At 47.3% G+C, this 17,588-nt stretch overlaps 1 protein-coding gene across 13 annotated transcripts in view; it reads left to right on the forward strand.

Moving 5' to 3' along the window:
- The window catches only part of SCAP (SREBF chaperone), a 105,467-nt gene that overhangs the window by 47,238 nt on the left and 40,641 nt on the right, over positions 1 to 17,588 (forward strand). For all 13 annotated transcript variants that reach the window (XM_065582512.1, XM_065582511.1, XM_065582519.1 and 10 more), the window contains one exon: positions 15,429 to 15,558. In XM_065582512.1, coding sequence (XP_065438584.1) covers positions 15,429 to 15,558 — 130 coding nt within the window. The remainder of the gene's footprint in view (positions 1 to 15,428; positions 15,559 to 17,588) is intronic.

The raw sequence follows: 17,588 nt of genomic DNA on the forward strand, positions 1-17,588 counted from the left end.
TTGCAGGACTTCAGAGAGACAAGGTGGGTGAGGTGGTAATATAGAAGTTGGTCCAATAAAAGCTATTACCAAAACCATCTTGAAAAGTTTCAGAGTAGCAGCCGTGTTAGTCTGTATCCGCAAAAAGAAGAACAGGAGGACTTGTGGCACCTTAGAGACTAACAAATTTATTAGAGCATAAGCTTTCGTGGACTACAGCCCACTTCTTCGGATGCATATAGAATGGAACATATATTGAGGAGATATATATACACACACAGACAGAGAGCATAAACAGGTGGGAGTTGTCTTACCACCTCTGAGAGGCCAATTAATTAAGAGAAAACAAACTTTTGAAGTGATAATCAAGCTAGCTCAGTACAGACAGTTAGATAACAAGTGTGAGAATACTTACAAGGCGAGATAGATTCAATGTTTGTAATGGCTCAGCCATTCCCAGTCTTTATTCAAACCGGAGTTGATTGTGTCTAGTTTGCATATCAATTCTAGCTCAGCAGTTTCTCGTTGGAGTCTGTTTTTGAAGTTTTTCTGTTGTAATATAGCCACCCGCAGGTCTGTCACTGAATGACCAGACAGGTTAAAGTGTTCTCCCACTGGTTTTTGAGTATTTTGATTCCTGATGTCAGATTTGTGTCCATTAATTCTTTTGCGTAGAGACTGTCCGGTTTGGCCAATGTACATGGCAGAGGGGCATTGCTGGCACATGATGGCATATATCACATTGGTAGATGTGCAGGTGAACGAGCCCCTGATGGTATGGCTGATGGTATGACTCCTCCGGACGGTCGAAACAACAGACTGGATTTCTACATAGATTGCTTCCGTCGACGTGCAAAGGCTGAAATTGTGGAAAAGCAACATCACTTGCCACATAACCTCAGCCATGCAGAACACAACGCCATCTACAGCCTCAGAAACAACCCTGACATCATAATCAAAAAGGCTGACAAAGGAGGTGCTGTCGTCATCATGAATAAATTGGAATATGACCAGGAGGCTGCTAGACAGCTCTCTAACACCACATTCTACAGGCCATTATCCTCTGATCCCACTGAGGATTACCTAAAGAAACTACACCATCTGCTAAAAAAACTCCCTGACAAAGCACAGGAACAAATCTGTACAGACACATGCCTAGAACCCCGACCAGGGGTATTCTATTTGCTACCTAAGATCCATAAACCTGGATATCCTGGACGCCCCATCATCTCAGGCATTGGCACCCTAACATCAGGCTTGTCTGGTTATGTAGACTCTCTCCTCAGACCCTACGCTACCAGCACTCCCAGTTATCTTCGAGACACCACTGACTTCCTGAGGAAACTACAATCCATCGGTGATCTTCCAGAAAACACCATCCTGGCCACTATGGACGTAGAAGCCCTCTACACCAATATTCCACACAAAGATGGACTACAAGCTATCAGGAACAGTATCCCTGATAATGTCACAGCTAACCTGGTGGCTGAACTTTGTGATTTTGTCCTCACCCACAACTATTTCACATTTGGGGACAATATATACCTTCAAGTCAGCGGCACTGCTATGGGTACCCGCATGGCCCCACAATATGCCAACATTTTTATGGCTGACTTAGAACAACGCTTCCTTAGCTCTCGTCCCCTAACGCCCCTACTCTACTTGCGCTACATTGATGACATCTTCATCATCTGGACCCATGGAAAAGAAGCCCTTGAGGAATTTCACCATGATTTCAATAATTTCCATCCCACCATCAACCTCAGCCTAGATCAATCCACACAAGCGGTCCATTTCCTGGACACTACTGTGCTAATAAGCGATGGTCACATAAATACCACCCTATATCGGAAACCTACTGACCGCTACACTTACCTACATGCCTCCAGCTTCCATCCAGGACACACCACACGATCCATTGTCTACAGCCAAGCCCTAAGATATAACCGCATTTGCTCCAATCCCTTGGATAGAGACAAGCACCTACAAGATCTCTATCAAGCATTCTTAAAACTACAATACCCACCTGCTGAAGTGAAAAAACAGATTGACAGAGCCAGACGAGTACCCAGAAGTCACCTCCTACAAGACAGGCCCAACAAAGAAAATAACAGAACACCACTAGCTGTCACCTTCAGCCCCCAACTAAAACCTCTCCAGCGCATCATCAGAGATCTACAACCTATCCTGAAAGATGATCCTTTACTCTCACAGATCTTGGGAGACAGACCTGTCCTCGCTTACAGACAACCCCCGAACCTAAAGCAAATACTCACCAGCAACCACACATCACTGAACAAAACCACTAACCCAGGAACCTATCCTTGTAACAAACCCCGATGCCAACTCTGTCCACAAATCTATTCCAGTGACATCATCATAGGACCTAATCACATCAGCCATACCATCAGGGGCTCGTTCACCTGCACATCTACCAATGTGATATATGCCATCATGTGCCAGCAATGCCCCTCTGCCATGTACATTGGCCAAACCGGACAGTCTCTACGCAAAAGAATTAATGGACACAAATCTGACATCAGGAATCAAAATACTCAAAAACCAGTGGGAGAACACTTTAACCTGTCTGGTCATTCAGTGACAGACCTGCGGGTGGCTATATTACAACAGAAAAACTTCAAAAACAGACTCCAACGAGAAACTGCTGAGCTAGAATTGATATGCAAACTAGACACAATCAACTCCGGTTTGAATAAAGACTGGGAATGGCTGAGCCATTACAAACATTGAATCTATCTCGCCTTGTAAGTATTCTCACACTTGTTATCTAACTGTCTGTACTGAGCTAGCTTGATTATCACTTCAAAAGTTTGTTTTCTCTTAATTAATTGGCCTCTCAGAGGTGGTAAGACAACTCCCACCTGTTTATGCTCTCTGTCTGTGTGTGTATATATATCTCCTCAATATATGTTCCATTCTATATGCATCCGAAGAAGTGGGCTGTAGTCCACGAAAGCTTATGCTCTAATAAATTTGTTAGTCTCTAAGGTGCCACAAGTCCTCCTGTTCTTCTTTTTGCAAAACCATCTTGTGTCTCTCCTATCCTGGGACCGACACTGGCTACACCACCACTGCATATTGCAGGGCTTGTCATACTGCAGCCGCTTCCATAGCAACAGTCTGTGCTTCCCTGAAATGCAGGTATCAATGGGAGAGGGAATTTGTCACTAAAAAGAAATAAGCTGCTTCTCCCCTCTCCCCCCCCATCTGGCAGCAGGAATACAGTCTTCAGATGTAAATCTGCCACTGGCTGGGCAGTTGTGGGGAAGCTGAGAGATACCAAGAGTTGATTTGTTTTTCATAGATTTCCCCCACCCCTCCCTCTCCAATATATCTCTGGCATGTTAGCTGCCCTGTGAAGTCCTCTCCCCCAAGCTCTGAAGCACTGAAAGGGTTAATGGTGATAGCCTGGTATGACATGCAGAACAGCAGGAGAGAGCATCTCTCCTTCCTTGTGCATTTTAAGATTCATGCTGCTGTGTATTCATGTTAGCGCACTACACTGTGCTTGAAATTGTGCACACAGATTCTCATAGCATCTCTCGGAGGTAGGTCAACATTAGCTCACTGTACAGAAGAAACAAACGGAGGCGGAGAAGCTGGGCCCTGGACAGGGCCTGCAGAGTGAGTTACTGTCACAGCTGAGACTAGACCCCAAGAGTCCCTGACTCCCATTTTCCTGTTCTCATTGCTGCATTACCTTTCTCTCCCCCTGTTGGCTGTCAGAATCAGTGACTGGGCAGATACTCTATGGAGCACATGGAATTGCAGGTGAAGGTATTGCTGTGACTTCTGTACCAGGAGAGGCTTGAGAAGGGTGCTATCACACCCTCCCTCACCCTGAAAACCCAGCTGTGTTTGCATAGTAGGGGTGTGTGGAAGTTATGGGGATGACTGATGTGTCCTCATTTAATCGGGCTGAACTTTTCTTTTCAGGTCACTTCTCCAACATGTCTGTTTCTCTAAACCTGCAGCAGTCTCATAAAGATCCAGCAGAGACTTCAGGTTCCGCAGTACGCCCAGGCTCAAACTATTAGATGTAGGGCCCAGATCCTCAAATGGATTTAGGCTCCCAGTGCCTAGTGATTTCAATGCGAGTTAGGAACCTAAATACCTTTGAGTATCTGGGCCTCTGTTCCTTGGGATTGCCTCTGTTCTAATTTTCTCTGGGTGTCCTGTAAGATGGGGAGCACTCTGCTTACACGTAGTAAAGCAGCACCTTTCCTTTCCTAGGCAGCGTCCCCGTGTGAAGGCACTCGCAGGGTAGTGCAAACACAGACATCTAACTTCTGTGGGTATTTCTCTTGGGCTAGATCAGACAGTCTGCATTCGCTGTGTTACATTTTGTCCTCTGCCCCCTGCATGTCCTCTCTGCCCATGTACTTGGAGGGCAGTGCTAACCAGAGCGAGTGGATCACTACCCGGAGGAGAGAGCCTTCGGTGTACACTTGGCACCTACTGTCAATCAGTGGCAAAAAGCTACTGTAAAAGGTACTGGCCTGTTTTCTCTGAAGATCTCTCTAGCTGGAGATGGATAGTATTGCACAAAGACTTGCTTGGATTATTTGGAGCCCCTTGCTGCCCTGTTCCTGCATTTTATGTTTCAACCCTGTGCTACTTGTGGGTGGGTATTCTACAGCAGTGAGGAATTTGTGGAATTTATTGGCGGGGGAGAGAGAGGTGGAGAAACCTGCTAATCTAACTCAGCCCAGAAGTCAACTGTTATGAAAGGAACTGCTCAGTCACCTGGAGGCCCTCAGCTGGAATTGCAGGCCTCTCTCAGGAGAACCACAACCTGCGACCCTGAGCAGCTGCCTGAGGGATGGCTAATAGTGGTTAGTGATGAGGTTGGTTGCATTTCACACTGCTCTCTGGAGAAGGGTTCCCTGTGCCTAGTTACAGCTTGCATGTTGTATCTGTGCACTGTTGCTTACCTGTCTTGTCTACTTAGCGGGTAAGCTCTTTGAGATGGGTACTGTGTTTGTACAGCACCTAACATCATAAACCCTGATCCTGAGTAGGGCCTGTAACTGCTTCTCTAATGGCATGCTGTCAAATGGATAAAATGCACAGGAAACCTAGTTTTAATATCACTGCACATTGCAATGCTATATCTGCTCTCCTGTTTTTCTTCTAGACTTAAACTATGCCTATCTTCCTTTCTGTTTTTTTAAATAAAATCTGAACCCACCACTTTCAAAAGTATTTACAGGAAGCACCCCAAATCCATATTTAAGCACCTAACCAAAGGGTTTTAACTCCTCACAGGTGTTGAGCTACCTGATTTAAACTAAACAGTAATAAGTCAGTAGGACCAGATGGTATCCACCTAGGAGTTCTGCAGGAACTCCGATATGAAGATACAGACCTGCTAACTGGAGTATGTAATCTATCTCCGAGATCAGCCTCTGTAGCAGATGACTGGAAGATAACTAATATAGTGCCAGTAAAGGGGTTTTGGAGAAGATCCTGGCAGCTACAGACCAGCATGGCTAACTTCGGTACCTGGCAACTTTGGAGAAATGATAGTAAAGAATAGACTCAGATATCTAGATAAACGTGATTTAGTAGGGAGGAGTCAACACGGCTTTTGTAAAGGGAAGTCACGCGTCACCACTCTATAAGAATTCTTTGAGGGGGGTAAGGATGATCCAATTGATAGTGTAGTTGGATTTTCAAAATAGCTTTGACAAGATCCCTTACCAAAGGCTCTTAAGCAAACTAAGTAGCCGTGGGTTAAGAGGGAAGGTCCTCTCATGGATCAGTAAATGGCTGAAAGATGGAAACAAAGGGTAAGACTAAACGGTCAGTTTTAACAGTGGAGAGAAGTCAACAGCAGGGTCCTTCAGGGATATGTACTGGGCCCAGTGCTGTTCAAATATAATCATTAATGAGCTGGAAGAGGGGGTGAATAGCGAAGAGGCAAAGATTGCAGCTACAAAAATATTCAAGATAGCTAAGTCTAAAGCAGACTGAGGATTTACAAAGGGATCTCACAAAACTGGGTGACTGGGCAGAAAAATGGCAAATTGGTGTTAAGTACAATAATGTATATTGGGGGAGGGAGGGAAATCCCAACTATACATACAGTGATAGGTTAAATTAGCTGTTACCCCCCGGGAAAGAGAGCTTGGAATCACAGGGGGTAGTTCTCTGAAAATTTCCACCTAGGCTTCAGCAGCAGTCTAAAAGGCTAACAGTATTTTAGGAGCTATTAGGAAAGGGATAGAAGATGAGACAGAAAATCTATGACTACATAATTCCATGGTGCACCCACACCTTGAATATTGTGTCCAGTTCTGGTTCCTCCATGTCAAAGTTTCAGAGAAGGACAACAACGATGATCCACTTAGGAAGGACCAGTCAGTTGCACACATACAGAATGGGAAATGACTGCCTAGGAAAGAATACTGTAGAAAGGGATTCTGGGGTCATAGTGGACCACAAGCTAAATATAAGTCATCAGTGTAACACTTGCAAGAAAAGCAAACCTCCTTCTGGGATGTATTAACAGGAGTGTTGTAAGCAAGACATAAGCTGATAAGGCCTCAGCTGGAGTATTGTGTCCAGTTCTGGATGCCACATGTCAAGAAAGATGTGGATAAATTGGCGAAAGTCCAGAGAAGAGCAACAAAAATGATTAAAGGTCTAGAAAACATGACCTATGAGGGAAGATTGAAAAAACTGGGTTTGTTTAGTCCGGAGAAGACGGGGGGGGGGGGGGGGACGTGATAATAGTTTTCAAGTACAGAAAGAGTTGTTACAAGGAGGAGGGAGAAAAATTGTCCTTGTTAACCTCTGAGGATAGGACAATAAGCAATGGGCTTAAATTGCAGGAAGGGGCGGGGGGAGGGTTAGGTTGGATATTAGGAAAAACTTCCTAACTGTCAGGGTAATTAAGCACTGGAATAAATTTCCTGGGGAAGTTGTGGGATCTCTGTCATTGGAGATTTTAACAATTATGTTAGACAAACAGGGATGATCTAGAGCTAATACTTAGTCCTGCCTTGAGTGCAGGGGACTGGACTAGATGACCTCACAAAGTCCCTTCCAGTTCTATGATTCTATGATAAGGGTGTCAAATAGCTTCTGATCCAGGACAGAGTAAAATAATCGGGGATGTTCAGCTTAGAAAAGAGACAACTAAGAGGGGATGTGATGGAGATCTATTAAATCATGAGTGGTGTGGAGAAAGTGAATAGAAAAGTGTTGTTTACTCTTTCCCACAATACAAAAACCAGGAGTCACCCAATGAAATTAATAGGCAGCAGGTTTCATTCAACCAAGAGGAAGTACTTTTTCATACAACACACAGCCTCTGGAACTCATTGGCATGAAATGTTGTGAAGGCCAAAAATATAACTGGGTTAAAAAAAGGACTGGATAAGTTTATGGGGGATAAGTCCTATTAACCATGATGTCAGGGACACCATCCCATGCTTGAAGTGACCCTAAACCTGTGACTGCTGGGAGTGGAAGGCGGGTGGATCACTCCATAATTGTTCTGTTCTGTACACTCCACCTGAAGCTCTGGTACTGGCCACTGGTATAGACAGGCTACTGGGCAAGATGGACCATGGTCTGACCTGGTATGGCAGCTCCTATGGTCTTATGGGTGTGTATTACCTGTGAAAATTAGGCACATTGTGTCAAAGTAGGCATCTAGCAATTGAGGTACACAAGTAGTGACTAATCTTAAAGATGTTGGCCTTAATTTCTCTATACCTCAGTTTTAGGCACCCTGATATGACTAGCGTGAAGCTTCATTCATAAAGTGCTTTGAGATCATCTCCTATATGCCGTGACAGGACAAAGTGTTATAGGAGAGCAAAGACAGTAGCTCCGTCTCTTGTTAAGGATCCAGAACTATTTCACTTCTAACCCCTTTCCCCTCCTTTTTTCTCCCCAGTTGCTCATAGCTGTTTAAAAGCTTTACTTTTTCATGCTGAAATTTTGCATGCTTGGTCTCTGTCAAGGAGATCATATGTGTGTCAGTTTGAGTAAAATCAGCTCAACCACTGAGTGAGAGAAGACTGAAAAATAAAATACCCCCCCACCGCCAAAGAAATTCTTGACTTGTTTTTTGAACTGCTCCAGCATGACAACTGCTCTTACAATCCTATACACTAAAGACCTTTACGTTCTCCGCTGTTGCTATTGTTGACTTGTGCTTGGGTGTTACCGGGGTTTCTCAGAACCCCTAGCAATGGCAACTTAACTCAGTGGCTCTCAACCTTTCCAGATTACAGTACCCCTTTCAGGAGTCTGATTTGTCTTGCGTACCCCCAAGTTTCACCTCACTTAAAAACTGTTTGCTTACAAAATCAGACATAAAAATACAAGAGAGTCCCAGCACATTACTGAAAGATTGCTTACTATATAATTTTTACCATATAATTATAAATCGATTGCAATATAAATATTGTACTTACTTTCAGTGTCTATTTTCCTAAGGTCAAGAAATGGTTTTGAGCAATCAGCAGCCAGGTTTCAGTGGGCCCTGCCTTCTGTCTGACTGCTGGAGAGCTTAGATGCCAGATCCTTGCCGAATCGGACTGTTCCAAAGCATATTCTTTCACCTAATTTTTTATAGCTAACTTTAAACAAAACATAACCTATTGTGACTCCTAGTGGGTCACTAATTTTCCTAATTTCAATAAAACTACTTATTACTTTTTATTAAAACATTTCTAGTTATACCAATAATGTATTAGGGACATTTAAAACCAAAGTCACTATTGACTCTCTCTCTTTCATAGAATATCAGGGTTGGAAGGGACCTCAGGAGGTCATCTAGTCCAACCCCCTGCTCAAAGCAGGACCAATCCCCAGACAGATTTTTGCCCCAGATCCCTAAATGGCCCCCTCAAGGATTGAACTTACAACGCTGGGTTTAGCAGGCCAATGCTCAAACCACTTGTTAACTTTCTGTCCCGTCTTCCCATTGTGATTAAGAAACTGCAAGCCTGGAGTTGTCTGACCTTCCTTCACAAAGGCCTAAGATTTTCCTAGCTATGTGATGTTTGGTTTTCAGCTGGCAGTGGCTGAACATACAAAATCGTTGGCTGCAATATTGTCAAATTCTTGGGCACACGCAGGAATGTCAGATTCTGTGGTAACACCAGCACTAGCCATGGCTGAAGGCAGTTTAAACACCATTTATCTGATTTGCAATCTGGTGCATGGTCTGCCTGCCTACTCAGTTGGGCTTTGGGGCTGGCATTAGTACCTGCCTTTTCCCACCACCTAGAAGCTCGTCTGAGTTGGCCACCTTCCTCTTAAAAGTGTATCCATATTTATTAGCCTACAAAGTCCTTTTTCCATGTATGATCAGAATGCAGCTCTCATTTCAGAACAGTGTTAGGAAACAACCAAGAGCTGGGGAGTGGCACTGGAGCCTGCCTCTTGTACCACTAAGGCGGGTCTGATCTGGGAGATACCTGTCCCTTAGCAACACTTCCTTGGGCTGTGTAAATTATGCCAGAGGGTGAGCATGAAGCTGAAACAATAGATGTGGCAATCCATGTGCACGCTTGCCTCTCCCATCGGTGACACGCTTTTGGCCTAGCTACCCTTCTCTAGTTCCTGTTGACTTAGGAGGAGTGTTCAAATCCTATCACGAGCTCCAGCATCGCTGCCATAAAAACCCTCATGCTCCCCTACTGGCTGTTTAATTTTTAATTGAAACTAAATTCAGGTGTCCTGTTCTAGGCATCTTTTACAGGTGGTAAGCAACGTCCCACTCGTCTACAGCAAGCCCAGCCCGTTTCTTTGGTATGTCTTGTAATATTATTGGTCCTTAGCCACTCTTCTTCAGAGCTCTGTTGCGTTAACCCCACCCTCCCCCTGCATCCTTTGTGCTAGTGCGGTGGTTCTCAACATGGGGCACGTACATCTGGCGGTACGCAGAGGTTTTCCAGGGGGTACATCAACTCATCTAGAGATTTGCCTAGTTTTACAACAGGCTACATAAAAAGCACTAGCAAAGTCAGCACAAACAAAAATTTCATACAGACAGTGACTTGTATATACTGCTCTATAGACTATACACTGAAATGTAAGCACAATATTTATATTCCAGTTGATTGATTTTATAATTATATGGTAAAAATGAGAAAGTCAGCAATTTTTCAGTAATAGTGTGGTTGTGACACTTTTGTATTTTTATGTCTGATTTTGTAAGCAAATAGTTTTTAAGTGAGGTGAAACTTGGGCGTACACAAGGCAAATCAGACTCCTGAAAGGGGCGCATTCAACCTTTCCAGATTACAGTCACTGTGCTAATGTACCTGGAGACAGCAATGGATGTTCCCCACGGTTTTATTTACCAGGATCCCTTTTCTACAGCTGGGGAAAATAAGACAGAGAAATGAAGTGACTTGACCAAGGTGACATAATGAGTGTGTCAGTGTGTGTATTACCACCTTCTAGGGGCTGGTTCCCTTAAAAGGTAACAACCCACTACTGCTGCCAGTTACTTTGTTAGCTTAAGTGGTTGAGGTCTGTGCTGAGTGTTAAAAAAAGGCTGGGGCTACACACTGAATGAGGGGGATAAAAAGAAGTTGAATAACTCTGCATTCAGTGAAGGAGGCAGGGGCCTATGGAAAAAACTAGGTTGCGGTCATGTAACTAGAGGGTCGCACAGTTCAAAACTTCTGTAGGCCGAGCTCACTGCACACAACGGGGCTCCTTGCATCCCTCCATTCCCCCCACAAGCTCCCTGTATGCCACCCTCCCATCCCCCTCTAGTTCAAGGTCTTCCTACAACCCCTATCCCCCACATGCGCTCCCTCATGTCCTCCATTCTAGGGTCCCCTATTTTCCTCCCTATTCCAGGGGCTCTGTGTCCCCTCTCTTCCCCTTCTCTGCCCCATGCCAGGAGCTCTCTGTGCCCGTTTCCCTTGTGACTACGCCTGTCTTAGCCTACCTGTGTCTAGAGGGGGACACACTTCGTAGCTTTTGAAGGCCAAGCTCACTGCACACACCAGGGCTCCTTGCATCCTTCTATTCCCCTCCCCCTCTCCCCCCCCCCCCCCCCCCCCGTCCCCATAAGCTCCCTGTGTGCCACCCTCCTGGCCCCCGCTAGTTCAGGAAGAGATGTAAATAGGTCAGTTTGTATAACTGGTAACTTGTTCAATGATTTCTTTGTGGCCTGGGCTACGCTGCAAAATTACGTTGACCAATGTCAACTTGTTTCATAGTAGTTTTGCATGCGTCCATGGCAAATTTGTCTCCTGCCACCTCTGCCACGTTGTTACATGGACACAGTCACACCACCTCCCTGAACAACATAAGGCCAAGCAGAGAGAAGTCCCTCATATGTCAGCATGTTAAACTCCCTTGGGATTCTGGGCAGAGTGGAGATGGGGGTGGTAGTTATGCTGGAAAGTGTTAATGGCGGCCATCAACCAGCTCTTAGACCTACAGACTGATCCCATGTTCAGAAGTTATCACCTTGCGTTCCCAAGGAGCAGAGAGAGCAGAGGAATGCTGTTAAGTTGAGCGTAGAGCCTCACATCCCTCGGCCATTTGAAGCCTGTACGATGATGTATGTGCACCAGGGAGTTGACTGCAGGTTGCAACTGCAACCTTAATTTGGTAATTTCCTAACTTCTGAGTAGTTACTTGGCAGCCGTAACGTTCCTTTAACATTGTTATCTTGGCTGCCATATGGATTATAGTGCAGAATTTCATTCATTGCCTCAGTTGGTAGTTCTCAAAGGCTGGGGCATAGCCCCCCGGTGGGTTTCCGTAGGTCATAAACTGGTCCCTGTTAGCAGCCATTCCATGGCCGGGTGCTTCTGGTCAGCACTGTCCATGCTCTTCCCACACCATATGCAAAATGACTGGAATACCCATCACACTGGTGCTCTCCCAGAACACAAGGAAGCAAAACATCCAGTATCGGGCAGGCACTGAACAACGCGAGCGCCCTCCTCACAGGGGCAAGAGGGAGCAAAACTCTCCTCTGGTGGGTGAGAGCGGAGCCTGCCCCTCCCCAGCAATGAGGGAAGGAGAAGGTCTCCTTCCGAACAGGCCCTCAGAGAGCAGGGAGAGTGGAGCACCCCTCCATATCTGCCGGGATCAAGAGCTCCACTAGGAATCCCTAGAAGGACTAAAAGCAGTAGCTCAAAGGAATCTGGGAGATGGGGTCACGTGCAGGGGGTGGAGGAGTAGCTGCATCTTGCGGTACTGGAGGGGAGAGAATGAGACCAATCAGCCTGTGTGGACGGTACATGTCCTTATTTGTATATTTATGATGATAGCGCTACTTCTCATGGCCTACGGCTCCCAAAGTGCTTTACACACTGTATAGGATTCACCCCACAACTTGGAATGCAGGAACTTCTCCTGCTGCCCAGGGAGCTGCCCACAGTGCTGTAGGACAGGAAGTGAGGGAGAATTCTCTGACCAGCGGAAGCAGCAGCAGGGGGTTAAGATTTATCTATGGAATATAATGCCCCAACCAGGCGTTTGTCCGAGACAGCAGGGGCAAACACCCTGAGTCAGGGCACAGTGCTATGGACTCTTTAGGAAGGTCACCCCATGAATCACCATCGTCATTTCCTGCAGCACTTGTGTCTCCCATCCAAGCACTGGCCAGTCTGGACCTTGCTTGGTTTTATGTGTTAAGATCACAGTCCTGAGCAGTAGAGTTTTAACCAGGGAAGGGATGAGACGGGCTTCAGAGTGTGCACTGCTGAACAGCTGTTCATTAGTCATAAGCAACGTCCTTCTCATTAACACGCTCGCTTTCTGCGTTCAGTGCACCTAATTTGAAATGAGCTAAGATACATGAATGAACATATATCTGGCTTTTAAATCTCCCAGGTGGCTACGTGGGGAGGTGCCCCTGTAGGTGGGCTACAGGTGTGAATCAGAAGCGTTTGTGGCTACGCTGGATCATCGTCAGACCTCTGGACTCGTAGATGCTATTCAGGCATCAGTAATCACTTCTTAATAGAACAGCCCTCCTCTTGGCCCATCCTGCTTTGTCAGGCAGCCCCTTGCCTTCCTTTGAGTAATGCCCATCTCAGAGCCAACCAGTTCACTGTGTGAAATGAAACCATACCCCCTTGGCCGTGATCTCACTAGATCTCATGTGCTGTACAGGTGCTTTAATGTTCCAAGTTATTAGACGTTATGTCAGAGGACCCCAAACTGTGGGGCGTGCCCCCTTGGGGGGTGCAAAGGAACGTGTGTGTGTGGGGGGGGGTGGCTGGAGCACAGGCCAGCCCCACAGGAGGTGGGGAGGGAATGCCACTCAGCTTGGCTGCCGTCCCCACGCCCAGGGCTCCGCTTCCAGCTCCACCCCACCTTCAGCTGTGGCCCCAGCCTCAGCCCCCTTACCCTGTGCGCGTCCCCCACTCCCGGAGTCGCGGTCTTGCTCCCGACCCTGGCTCGGGTGGGGGGCGATGGGGGGTTCAGGGGTAAGGGAGGTGCGAGGTAAAAAGTTCGGGGACCACTGACTTATGTAGAAAAGGGACAAAAGCAGGTAATCACATCCCAGAAAAAAATAGTTGCTGCAACTGTGTCTCCAAAATTGTGGCCTGTACTGTAGGTTCTCATCCCGATGCATTGTAGCATGTATTTACTTCTTTCTCCCCTGATCCACTTGTCATAGTCTGGGTCAGACCTTTTCGTGTCCTGGCCATTGTGTTTTGTCAAGTGATTAAAAATGTATGGAATATTAAAACAGAAAAGCTGACCCACTTTAACCAGTCACATCACTCTTTGTCCTCTTTCAATTTGCTGGTTTTTTCAAACCTCATCTTCTATCTGTCACTTGTCTTCGCCCTGCCCTCTGAAACTTCGAGCCTTAGTAACCTCCAGTGTTGCCAGACTCTTAACAGACCCACGGATAAACCAAGTGGGTCTTGCATTGATTACTGTGTCACTAATCATTACAGGGATTAAAAATGGCATTGGTCCAGGACCTTTATAGTTCGCTTGGGATCACTGCCATAAAACGCTTTGCTAGTTTGAAGGACCAGTGACAAATTCAAGATCTGATATATTGTGAACCAACAAGGCTACAGAGCCAGGCTGTATGCCACTGGAAAACCAGGAATCCTGTCTTAATAGCTTCTAGCATTGGTGGGGCCCAACCCTTTGGCTCAGTTCGATTTTAACATTATTTTAGAACCTAAAGAACATCTAGAGCTAAAAAGAAAATGTTCTCTACTGTCTGAAAGCTGGGCCTCTCAGCTTTTAAGTGTTATCAAGCATTAATCTCTAATATGAAGGGTTAATAGGTTACCAGCTGCTACAATCACACCAAAATTGCAGCTGCAAGGGGGCAAGAAGGTAATAAGAATGACATGATTTCATGGTCTGGTGTCTCAGAACCCACCATTAACAGTGCCTTCGAGACCAGTGAAGTTTGTGGCAAGTGTCAGATATGGTTCAAAACACACTGGAGACAGGCCTTTGAGTGCCAGCCCTGGAAAATTACAGGGATGGTGCTGGATGTCAATTATTTGGAAAGACCTGGGGCCTTTTGAATCCAGCTTGGATCAGGAGTGATCAAAAGTAGCTACCATCTCTTGGTTATTCAGGAATGTGGCCCATGCAAAGTGCATTTGGTGGATCCTTACTCTGTGAGAGGTGTCTGCTTTCAGGGTTCACAGATTGTGGAGTAGCCAGCCAGAGCTGGCTGCCTGAGCACCTTAATCTGTCTCTGACACTGCTAACTTTCAGGACTTTAAAAGCAGTTCAGTTTTTCTGCTGTCTCTCTGCCGAGCTGCTCAACTGTCCTCTCCCTAACTGCAAAACTGCAGCACTCGTGACTGTAACCCCCTCCAAGGAAAAACACAAATCTGCTTCCACTAGCTCCACATCCTCACTATGTTTCAGCTGTCCCACCCGCCCAGGGGAGATGGCTTGATGGTTCAGAGGGTGGTTCAGCTGCATGGCCCAGTCATTCTTTCAGTTCTCCCCAAGACTGCCAACTAAAGGGCTGGCAGGGATGCACAAATCCATCTAACAGGAACTGTACTGAAGCCACCAACTCCGAGGGTATGTCTACATGGGGATAAAAGCCCCACGGCATGGCCGACCCATGTCAGCTGCCTCAGGCTTGTGGGGCTAAAAATGGCTGTTCAGGCTTGGGCTGGAGCCCAACCTCTGGGACCTTGCCCAAGTGTCTACACAGTAATTTTTCAGCCCCGGAGTCCAAGACCTGTGAGCCAGCTGCACATTTGTTATCCCCGTGTAGACAGAGAGAGAGAGGCCTGCAGAGGGCATCGGCTTTTGGATATTACTGTGCTGGGTCAGATTCAGACTGGTAACCTGGAAAAAGTTCCCCATGCATCTCCTTGTCCTTGGCAAGGTTGGCTGATGGGTCCAGTGCATGTCAGTGTGTGACAGGCAGTAAAATGTGGGCTTGCTTAAATGTATAATTCTTCCTGCTTGTGTCTTAATCTTAGCTACCCGCTGCTTAAGCTCCCCTTACCTGGAACAGGACCTGTAGAGTACAGCACTCCGGTGAAGGATTACTCGCCACCTTCTTCAGAGCCAGGCCACCAGCAAGGAGATCCTAGTGAGAGACCTGATTGGGTAGGTCTTTTGAGTGTGAGTGTGTGTGTGTGTGTGTGTGTGTGCGCGCACACCTGAGAGAGAGAGCAGGGGGGCGGTGGGGAGTTCACTCTGGTGTTATTTGCATCTTAATATAGTGAACTGAAGAAGTGCCTTGTAATTTCTGCACCTTGCCTGGCTGTTAAATTCAGGGCTAATGTGCTCCTGTCGTTAGACTCGAATGCTGTCCGGAGACCCAATTCTGGGCCTTCAGAGTGGGTGGGTAAAAGCTGTCAAACGCTGTTCAGCAGGAGCCTGTCCAAGGGGAGACAGAGAACTGTATCCTGAGTCAAGTGTTGCATTTTGTTTGCTGCATTTTTTCAGAATTATTATTCAGTTGTTTTAAGTCAATTTAGTGCTAGTGGTAGGTGCTGGATTCTTCTTAGTGTATGTGCAAAGTGCCGCAGGTGGCACGTGCAGGGCTGCCCAGAGGATTCAGGGGACCTGGGGTCTTCAGCGGCAGGGGGCCCCTGCCGCCGAATTGCCACCGAAGACCTGGCACTTCGGCGGCGGGTCCTGAGGCGTAAGGCCCCCTCCGCCGCGGGTCTTCAGGGCACTTAGGCAGCGGGTCCTGGAGCGGAAGGACCCCCCGCCGCCAAACTGCCGCCGAAGACCCGGAGCGGAAGAAGCTCCGGGGGCCCGGGCCCCGCGAGAGTTTTCCAGGGCCCCCGGAGCGAGTGAAGGACCTCGCTCCAGGGGCCCTGAAAAACTCTCGTGGGGGCCCCTGTGGGGCCCGGGGCCTGGAGCAAATTACCCCACTTGCCTCCCCCCCCACCCCCCCCAGGCGGCCCTGGGCATGTGACCATGATTCAGCACCGAATTTGGTTCACTGGTTGCATCCTTAGCTTCCCCAGCCTGGGCCAGGGACTGAGACTGACGGGGAGCGCGACATGAACGCTGATCCTTGCCCCTGGGGCTGGATTGACAGCCCAGGAGACAAAAGGTCTCAGTTCTTCCCCTCCAACAGGGACAACGCAGGCAGTGACAGGGCAAGCTCCCCCACATACTCGGCTAGCATGCCTCAACTCTGCCATGGGACCCCCCCACCCCCATAAGGATGAGAATAGAGCTCAGCCATATTGCTGCTGTCATCCATGGAGATGCTACCAATCGGGGTCACTTACTGCTGTACCCCTGTCTGTGGGGATTTGGTCTCTGACCTACCAACCAGTTCACAACTCCTACTCCACTGACCAGCCACCAGAACGGAATGGCTGGCCCATCACTGCCAAGCTGAGCTGGGATCAGACTGCTGGCCTGGAGGTGAAAGGCTGTGCATCCCGGTTCCTGTGCCTTGAGCGCTTCAGTACATCCTGTGTGTTCCCTCCTTCGGCTCGGCTAGCTGCCTGGAGTGTCCGTGGTAACTCGGAGCCATTTGCTGCCAGTTCGGGTCTCATCTCCAACATTTACGCCTACTTCTTAAGGGCAAAACCAAGTGGTTTCCATTTGAGGTTAAGCAGCCACACTCGGAGCTGGGTGCCTGTCCCAGCGTGATAAGCCCATTGTGCTCTGGCAGTGGAGGCATGAACAAAGGGTTAACACTGACTTGGGTAGAAGCCAAGGGTTTCTTGTATCGGCCGGGATCGTGCAAATCAATGCTGCTGGTGTCCGAATGTACCGGGGAAGGGTTTGACTTTTCTTTGGCATGAGCAGCCTGTATCCACCGCCCTTCTCCTGGAGGCTGGGGACAGTTCTAAAACCTCCCCCTGCTCAGCATAGCTCTGCAATGCCTTTCCCTCCTGACCTAACGTAGATACAAGAACTAATGGATATAAACTGGCCGTGGGGAAGTTCAGGCTTGAAATTAGACGAAGGTTTCTGACCGTCAGAGGGGTGAAATATTGGAACGGCCTTCCGAGGGAAACGGTGGGGGCGAGGGACCTGTCTGGTTTTAAGATTAAGTTAGATAAGTTTATGGAGGGAATGGTTTAATGGTAAAACGTAGTAGTCAAGGAAAACCAAGCAATGGAAGGTAAATAGCATAATGGCTAAAAGGGGTCAGGATGGAGACT

The sequence above is a fragment of the Chrysemys picta genome, chromosome 2, assembly GCF_011386835.1.
Source record: "Chrysemys picta bellii isolate R12L10 chromosome 2, ASM1138683v2, whole genome shotgun sequence".
Taxonomy (NCBI): domain Eukaryota; kingdom Metazoa; phylum Chordata; order Testudines; family Emydidae; genus Chrysemys; species Chrysemys picta.